This window comes from Cuculus canorus, chromosome Z (genome assembly GCF_017976375.1).
Source record: "Cuculus canorus isolate bCucCan1 chromosome Z, bCucCan1.pri, whole genome shotgun sequence".
Taxonomy (NCBI): Eukaryota; Metazoa; Chordata; class Aves; order Cuculiformes; family Cuculidae; genus Cuculus; species Cuculus canorus.
In genome coordinates, this window is record NC_071441.1 from 51,952,405 (window position 1) to 51,961,742 (window position 9,338).

The 9,338-nt window shown below is 48.3% G+C and overlaps 1 protein-coding gene across 1 annotated transcript; it reads left to right on the top strand.

Annotated features, from left to right (window-relative positions):
- The first annotated feature begins 272 nt into the window (after positions 1-272).
- On the top strand, positions 273-3,205 carry SPINK4 (serine peptidase inhibitor Kazal type 4). Its single transcript, XM_054055094.1, has 4 exons — positions 273-342; positions 1,228-1,262; positions 1,569-1,681; positions 3,053-3,205. Exons 1-4 carry the CDS (start codon positions 279-281, stop codon positions 3,105-3,107), a joined length of 267 nt encoding a protein of 88 aa, XP_053911069.1. The 5' UTR covers positions 273-278; the 3' UTR covers positions 3,108-3,205.
- The last annotated feature ends 6,133 nt before the right edge of the window (positions 3,206-9,338 follow it).

Sequence of the window (9,338 nt, forward strand, 5' to 3'; positions counted from 1 at the left end):
CTGGTTTGGGTGAGACGCACCCAGAGCAAAGAGATTGTACAGGTGCTGCCAGTGCCAGCACCTGGAGATGGCAGGTGGCACTGGGGTGGCTTATCAGTTGCATGAAAATACCCAAGTAATCCTTCTGGGTGCACAGTCCAACGATTCCCAGTGTAGATCAAACACAGCTCAAAATGCTGATTTTCCCACTGCCACAGAGATAAGCTGGTGCCTTCCCTTACTTATAAAGGCAGCCATGGGTGGAACGAGGTGCATAAGCATTTGTACCTGAACCAGGCATGCCTGCAAGGGAGCTGGTGGTGGTGGTGGTGGCGGCACTGGTGACTCTCTTCGCTGCTGGTGGTAAGTCTGCTCTGATGCTGGCTCTTCAGTGATGTGCTTTGAACCATGGAAGGACTGAAAATGAGTGGGAAGGCAGAAAGACCCAGAAACTCTGGTTTGGAGAGTAGGTGAGGAAGGCAAGCAAACACAGCAGCAGCATGATGGGGAAGAAGGACACATGGGAGAGGAATGGAATAAGGAACAGCCTGTGATGTGAATGAGGACTAGAATCTGAGAGGAAAGCACATACACCAGGGTTGCAGGCTACTGTTTTCCTGCCTCCATGAACATTTGCAAGCCTTTGCAAGAGGATTACAGGCTCAGCATACTGAGGTGGGAAGCAGCTGTTTGTAGCCTCTGGAAAACCGGAGCTATGTAGGTGCACATACTGGTGGTCCTGTAGCAGCTTATGTGGAAGCCCTCACACTCCCAGGACAATCATGCCCCACACAGGTGGATTGTGAACTGTTACTACTGATCTGCCTGACTGCAGAAAAGGAACCAACGGGATGCAGCTTTCCCTGGAGATGACTGTTGTGAGCTCTGCAGCATCACCCAGCCTCAGCGTTCTGCATATACCCCATGCACCCATGCACTACTGCAAGGGTTCATAGGATGTGTTGGATGCCCTGTGGAGCACCTGGTCCAGAGAATGGGAGAGAGGGCTGTCAGGAGAGGGATTACCGGGTAAGAACAGGCATCCCTCGCTTTGTCTCAGACGGCTTAGCTGTGGATGAAGGCTGTGCACTGTGCTGCTACGCGGATGGGAGATGGCATGCAGCAAACTGATCCAGGTCCTGCACAACCCTGCCTTCCCTTTGATTTGGACATGACCCTCTGTTGACACCTCATGTCTTGCCACCGGTCACAGGTGTTCCACCCTGATGGGTCTCTGCTTTGTTTCAGGGGCAGAGCAGAATGAAGAACATGGCCTGAGAAAGGTATGGGGTTTCTCATTTACTTTATTTGTGGCTTGAAATGGCATTTAGAGCCTGGTGTCCATGAGAGAAGGGTTTACGGTTATTGGTGCACTAGCATCAAACCTGCATCAAAGCCCAGGCTGTGAGACCCACTGAGGAATGCAGTGCCCTCTTCTCCCTGCTTTCCTGTTCTGCGTGCGTGCCCTGCCCTGCCTGGGACAGAAGGAACCAAATCACCAGTAGCCTTTATTCCTGTTTGCGTGCTGTGGGAGGTAGAGATGATTGCTGCTGGCACTGAAATATGTGCTATGGTTTCTTCCTTTACAGCCAGTGTGTGGAGACATGGTCGAGTTGCAAGCCTGTCCCCTCCTGCTCTTGCCTGTCTGTGGGACTGACGGTAACACCTACGCCAATGAATGCCAACTCTGTGTGCAGAAAATGTAAGCTCGCACCCTTGGCAAAGACCTCCAGGGGTCTAGTTTTGGCTGTCTGAAACTGGGAACATGTCAAATATGTCATCCAGGCTCCCTCATTTCTGGGGAAAGCTAAGCGAGATGGGAAGCATACATGTTCCTGCTAGCAAAGTGGAAGAGGATTTTTCCTGTCAGCTGAGCCAAGTGTTGGGCTGTGAAGCCAGGGAGCTTCACTCTCCTGCACTGGCAGTGCTCACAGATAGGTGCAGGCATGCCCCCAGCCCTTGCCTGCAGGTTCCTGCCCCATACTTGGCACCACATTTAGTGACTACTGTGCAGCTGCAGGCCAAGAAATTTAGCTCATTGTGTTGGCAGGGGACTAATCCCCTGGATAGTTATCCATTAGATCAGCTTGCTAAATCAGACCGCCCTGTGGCTGCATGATCAGCAGATTCAAAAGGTGAGGAGCACATGGCAGGGACTCTCTAACACGAGTATCTGCAAGCTGGCAACAAACCAGATACTTCATAGAGGATGGGAGAAGGTCCAACCATCTGTGCTGCCTGCAATTGGAGAAGGGAGAGTTAAACTTAGATGGGCAAAAAGGTCAACTAGGCATGCAGTCTGAACAGTCAAATAGCACCACTAAGTCCTTAAAAGGGATGTCTGTGAGTGCAGAAGTCCTCTTATACGCCTCATGGCTTTTTTTGGCAGAACTTCAAACCAAAGGTAGCACCATGGACTTGAGGACAAGGGAGACAGGGACCTCTTGAGAAACACAAATGTTGCTTTAGAGCAGTGATTTTATCCAGGTTGAGAGGTTACTGCCTGAGCAGGACCTCCTGCTAGAAAGGCATTGAGGGTGACGATCAGGTTGAACACAGATCAGCAGTACACTTGCATGGAAAATAACACCAACTGTGTGCTGGGCTGCAGGAGGAGAGAGATGACTGATTTGTCATGGGGAGCTGCAAGGAGGTGCACATGAGCTCTGTCCAGCCAGTGTGGGGAAGGGAAGGCTTGGGCAGATCTAGCAGTGGCCTGTGGTTGCAAATGGGATTGAGCCACACTCTTCTTGGTGCAGGGGATGCAAAGACAGCAACCACAAAGAGCAGCCTCAGAGGGGACAGGCTGGGCACTTCCCCATGAAGGTGGTGCACCAGGGACGTAGGAGGGGTATCCATCCATAAGGGCAGTGGTTAGGGCTCAGACAGACCCATGGCCACTGTAACCTCTGTGGGCCAGGACGACTTGCAGTCACCTCAGATTCTTAGACAGGAAAATGAGCGAGCCCATTTTGTAGTAGTCAGTTCCACTTCACAGGTTGGATGGGAGCCAAAGTATGACTCCAGGAATATTTTTTTTGAGCTCTTACTCCTTTTTCCGATGTTATTCTAGGAAAACCAGGCAAGACATCCGGATTATGAAAGACGGGGAGTGTCAAGATATCTGAGCTTTCTAGAGGCTTTTGTGAGCCTAGAAATGGATGATTAATTGATCCTATGTACTCTGTGCTGATTGCACATTCAAGTTAGCAATGACGAATAATAAAATCACATGCACAGTGTTATTTCAACAGCACTTTTTATTATGAGGATGAAGGAAAACGGCACAAGCCATTTCCCACAAAGGGCTACTAGAAGCATACAGTTATACTAATTTCAAATCCACATCATATACCAGCACTCTGCACTGTGAGTTTTATCTCATCCACATTCCTGTGAGAAAAGCCATGTGGGAGTAGCAAGAAACAAATAGATCTCGGTGAAGGAGGTGCTGAACAAGTGCAGTTTTCTCTGTAGGAGGCAATTCAGTGAAGGGAAAGTAAAGTTTCTTCAATGTGGGAGAAAACAACTCCCTGGCTCCCTATAAACACCACCACTTCCAGAGCTGATGCTAATTGAAAATAATAGCATTGGCACTTCTCATTTTAGATGTTATTCAGCTTTTCATCCAAGAGCCTTTCATAATAGGAATCAACACACATAACACATGGGAGCATGGAAAGGGCCCAGGTAGAGGCTTCTAACACAAGGGACCCTGGGTCTTTGCTTCAGCACTTGAGAGCAACCTCCAATCTGAACTACTTACCTAGAAATGTTTTCCAGGAACTGCAGGTTCCCACCCGGTTACCAGATGTCAGGTCTAGGTTTCTCCTGGTGTCAGGGTCATCTTTGGGGCTGTGGCAGGATGCAGTCCAGGCAAAGTAACAGTGTAAGTGTGTATTCAGCAGTCCTTGTGGTTCCCTCTGCTCCTGTCATCTTCCACTTCTACTGAATGGAAAGCAAGTCACCTTTTATTGAATACCTGTAAAGCTATACAACTTGGGTATGCAAGGAGCTCCCTTTGCTTGCAGTAGCAGAAATCAGAGGGAATAGACTAATCCAGGACTTGTCTCCTGAATTCAGTTCAGTCCTACACCAGATGTTGTATTTCTACAGAATAACTGATTGAGGTTTCTGATTAGCTTTAACAAAGCACTGCCTACTTGGAAAAGTACTTCAGTATGAATTGAAACCCTCAAGGGACAGTCCTGTCCTCACCCACGGGTGATCACACCACGCTGACTTGCTTCTGTACTCATATGGCTCACTTGAGGCATCTGGGGAAAGGTCTAGGGTGCATCACACAGTCAAGCGAGCTCCATGAAGTCAGTGACCACACTGTGAGTCTGGGAGCTGTGTCAGCATCACGGCTACTGTGCTTGGCCAATTGGTCATATAATCCACCCCCACACTCACCTCCTAGTTCTGCACCTTCTTGGAATCACCCGATGAGACATTGCAGCACCGCAACGCACAACAAAAAAAGCCACTGTTGGAAATAGTATTGAGGAGCATAAAACAGCTATGCTTGGTCAGATAGGAGATCCACCCAAAACAGCATCCACTGTTTTTTGGCCCAGAGGCAGTTGCTGTCATTAAAAGCCTTTCCCTCCTCAAAAGCCCTTTCCCAGGCTGAGAACACCTGGTTAGTTTCTTGGAGTTTTTCAGAGCTTCCTGGTTTCCTTCCCTGGAGCCTTTCGTGTTCTGCAGAGGGAGAATATAACTTGTCCACCTGTCCATGGCTGCTGCTATTACCCCAAATGCTTCCACAATTAACAACACAAATGTATTGCTCATTTCATCCCCTGGGGTTTGCTGCTGCTGCTGCTGCCAAGACAGCCACAGGTAGCATGTATTTGTCAGCTCTGACCTAGCTCTCTTTCAGGGCTGAAGAGAAGGTTACACCCAGCATAGCAAGTTGCATAATTGGGACCCGTTTTTCCCTTGAATGGGAGTACCAGCATCTCAGTCCCACACAGTGACTTGAGGCACACAGGCAGAGTGGCCTCAGCCCATAACTGCATATCCCTCGAGAACCACGTCTATTTATTTGCAGAGGTTAGGAAAAAACAACACAGACAGTTCAGGGGCTCTTCTGAAGAGGGAAACCACATGCCTCCAGCACAAGACGGAGTGTTTATTCAGAAACTGCAGAGCTAAAGCAGACACTTGTGGGCCAGATCTACAAGGTCAAAGCACGGGCAGGCTCAAGACAGGGTCAGTGTTGACTCTACATACAGCGAATTCAGAGATACCCATCCTCCCCAGGGACTAGTGGATTTGCCTGTTTGTTTCACACTGCTTAAGAACATACAGCAGCCCAAGGAGAGGCAGAGGGAACAATTTAACACTACCACAGACTTCAGAGGCCAGTGTGGGACAGCTGGGTCCAGCCTGGTGCAGAGAATTTGACGCTGAAGCCTGGCAGATATGTGTCTAGCAAGGCCAGGTGAGAATCAAGATGGCAAGACACGTTGGTGGCAAGGGGTATGCACATGGATTTACACTTTTGCATACAGTTTTGCTTATTGAATTTATCTGCTTTGCACCTTTTTATGCTTCAGTCAAGGCAGGGGCAAGACAGGATTATCTGCTCTCACAGGCATCATAGTTCACCACATGGCGCTGCCAGTAGAGAAGCATGTTGCAACCAGGCAAGTTGCCCCCAAATCTGCCTCAAGTTGGAGAGTGAAGGACAAGCCTGAAAATTGCTTCTCTGTCATTGTCATGCAAGAGGAAACTAGAAAAAGTGCTCTGACACCCTGCTAGAAAGATAGCAGCGCAGGTCCCCCAGCTGCCCATGTTGATCCCCCAGATAACCTTGGGTTCAGGGCTGCATCCATGACAGCTGGGAGGGATAGGCAGGTCTCTGGATATTGCCTTGCAGTAACAATGCCAGACAGGGATAAACAGAGACACCATTGAGGCTTGTAAAAACCTTTGACCAAAGCCTGGTGTTACTCCGTCTATGGTGACAGCAGCCCCAGTGGTACTGGGATACAGGCCCAGTACAGGATCCAGCCCTAGATCCAGGTGTCCCTTGCACAAAGCATTCCCAGATCTTTCAGGTAGTGCAAGCCATATGGGGGACTGCCACAGCGACAGGTATCCAAGGTTGGGGGTGTCCCCCTACTGAGCATCCCCAGTGACACTTGAGGAGTCCGTGACACTGGTGCTCCTCAGGTTGCTGAACACTTGGTTGAGCTGCTCCAGGTCCTCACCTAGGAAACCCGATGCACCACTGGAAGTGGTCCAGGGCTAGCTGAACAGAAATGTGGAAAGAAAGAAGAGGGAAGCAGTACCTGACGCACTGTAAAGTGTCCAGCTGCAACAGTTCATGCAACTGAGACTGTCCAGAAAGTTCAACCTACTTTGACAAAATCATCCACAACAAAGTGGATGCAGCTTTGGTCACATCTGCTGCAGAGCCCCGGTAAAGAGAAATCTGCTATGTTGCTGGTGCTGGTGGGGGGCAGAGAGGTAACGCTGGGCTCTAAAATGAACCCAGAGTCCCTGGCATTGTGGGCAAGTGTCTGCCTATCAGTCCCTCCACTTCAGAGCAGAGACAAGTTGAAACCAGCTAGTGGAGCCTGTACTTTCCACACTGTTAGCCATCACCAAAGCTTTCCTGTGGGATAATGAAAATTACTTCTTTGTGATTTAAAGTAATTCACACAGAGTCAAATCTCTACAGGGATTTCAGTCCTGAGCAATGCAAGTGCAGGCTGTTTAAGATTTTAAGAACCATTTATTCTATTAAGCATGTCTAAAGACTTTGAGGGCATGTTCCTTACAAATTTATTGGTTTCTACTCAGCTAGAAGATGTCTGGAATGGAGAAACATTCACAATGCCAGCTCTGCAGTATCATATGGTAATGTTTTGCTGAGTCAAGAGTGATTTATCAGACCTCACCAGGCTTTGGAGTGACTGAGTAGATGATGGGGCTGAGAAGCTGAGTAAGTCACAGCCTGCGTACGCACCCAGCTCCCATGGAGCACTGAAACACCAAGGGATTACCACCTTTTCTTCCATGTTTCATATCACCTGCAAGCAGCCCAGAATATGTCAAGCTCTTTGAAAAAGTGCTCCAGATACGATGTCTCTCTATACCCAGGCATATAGGATCATAGAACACAATAATTTAGAAAATTAATGGAAAAGACCCTTAAGATGATCAAATTGAATGATTAACCTAGCACTATCAAGCCCATTACTAAGCCATGTCCCTAAGCACCATGTCTACAAGTCTTTTAATTAACTCTGGGGTTGGTGACTCAACCACTTCCCTGGGCAGCCTGTTCCAATGCTTGATAACCATTTCAGTAAAGAAATATTCACTAATATCCGGTCTACACCTCCCCTGGTGCAATTTGAGGCCAATTCCTTACATCCTATTGCATGTAACTAAGGAAAAGGGACCAGCACCCACCTCACTACAACCTCCTTTCAGGTAGTTGTAGAGAGCAATAAGGTCTCCCCTCAGCCTCCTCTTGCAGACTAAACAGCCCAAGCTCCCTCAGTTGCCTCTCAGAAGACCTGTGCTCCAGATCTTTCACCAACTTTGTTGCTCTTCTTTGGACACGCTTCAGCAACTCAACATCTTTTTTGTAGTGAACACAGTATGTGAAGTGTGATTAGTCTTCCTCCTCTCCAAGCACTGTCTTTGCATGGTAGAGCATCCTGCAAGATCCAGTTTTCAGGATGTCTGCATGAGGCAGGGTGATCCAAGGGCCATTACAGCATCACATAGTGCTGCAACATGGGCACCCTCACTAGCATGGGGCACCGTGCTTTCACTTGTGACTGAGCTACAAGAAACTCCCCTTTGAAGGACTTGGAAGCCTCACATCTCTTTATGCCATCCACGCTCCTGGCTCACTCCTCTGTATAACACTCTTTCCTTATCTGCTTTGCTGCTACGACCCTGCTGCTTCTTTTGGGGCGGTTAAGCCGGCCCCGCCTCTCTGGAGGTACCATCTAATCTGCAATGGACACAGGGGAGGAGCCCTAGAATGAAGTGGTAACTCAAGGGATAAGCAGAAAGGCAGCAGAGATGACCATGGACCTCCCAGGTCTTAGGAAACTCATATCATGATATTTCAAATGCTGTAGCTTTCGAGGACCTAGTGAGAGAACCTGAAGAGAGCAAAAACTGTACATTAAAAAGAAAAAAAAACAGCTGGCAGAGACTGGAGACAGGCCATATCTTCTCACCCTGAGGAGCTGCTCTGTTCCAGGGCAACTCTTGGGGCTACACAAGGAGGTGGAATCATCTGTACCACAGAAGGCAGGCAACTCCTAGAGGACCTCAGGATAGCCACATTGTAAGGTTCTTCTACCAACCTTGGAACCACTTTTAATTCATTGGTAGGGCAAGGGAAGTGTGGTTGGGGGCATAGCACCTCACAAAAGCAGTTGAGTATTTCATGGAGAAAAGTCCTGGTAGAAGCCAAATCCTAAATATTCCAGTGTTAGAAACTGGCCAAAGTGGCAACATGACCCTGGTTGACAGGGATTGTTAAGCACGGGTATAATCTTAAGCTTTTCTGTGCTATTCTGGCAGAAGAAACTCTAAAGGCAGTTTGCAGAGGAGGTCAGGATTCCTACCTGCATACTGCATGTGTCTAGGGCTGTAATGGGCAACAGGGAGCTAGGAGCAACCACCAAAAGATATCCTCCTATAGAAGCAAGGAACCAGCTGGGTCTTCCCACTAGTTTTGCTGGGGATGCTCCTTGCCATCTTGCTTCATGACACAAGTGCTTTGCTCATGGCCTTGATCCACCAGGTACTAGACCAATGAGTCACTTGGAAGTCCTCAACATGCACAGACCCTTAGCTGGAGTTCTGGTATCATTATTCTCTCTGTATTTCTCAGGAAGGTGGTGCAGACCTTGGAGAGGCCACATGATTTTGGTAGTCTCCAGCCTGGGGTTTTCCAAAGCATGTAATGCCACAGCCATCCTGACCTCATGCAGCAGACAGTCTTGCTATGACGATGACTGGAGTAGAGATTTAGGTCCCATTCTACTAGTACTCCTAGGGTCCTATGCAAACACCTTTCAGACAGCATATCTCCTGTTTCAGACTTTGCAAAGGGTGCTGAAGAACTAACACCACCTCCCTGCATCTCACTCTGGAAACCAGCAGTGAGCCAATGCTGCGTCCTGCCTTCCCATGCAGCTTCTCTTTACTATAATGGAGGGCATTTGAGCCATGGTTTAGCAGCAGAGTGTAAATTTCCTATCTGAAGTGGAATTATTTGCTGTACAAAAGCACTAACGTGTTTTGTAATCCACACAGTAGCTTCTCACACACCTTTGAACTCTGATAAGGAGAATATTATTACTCTACTACTG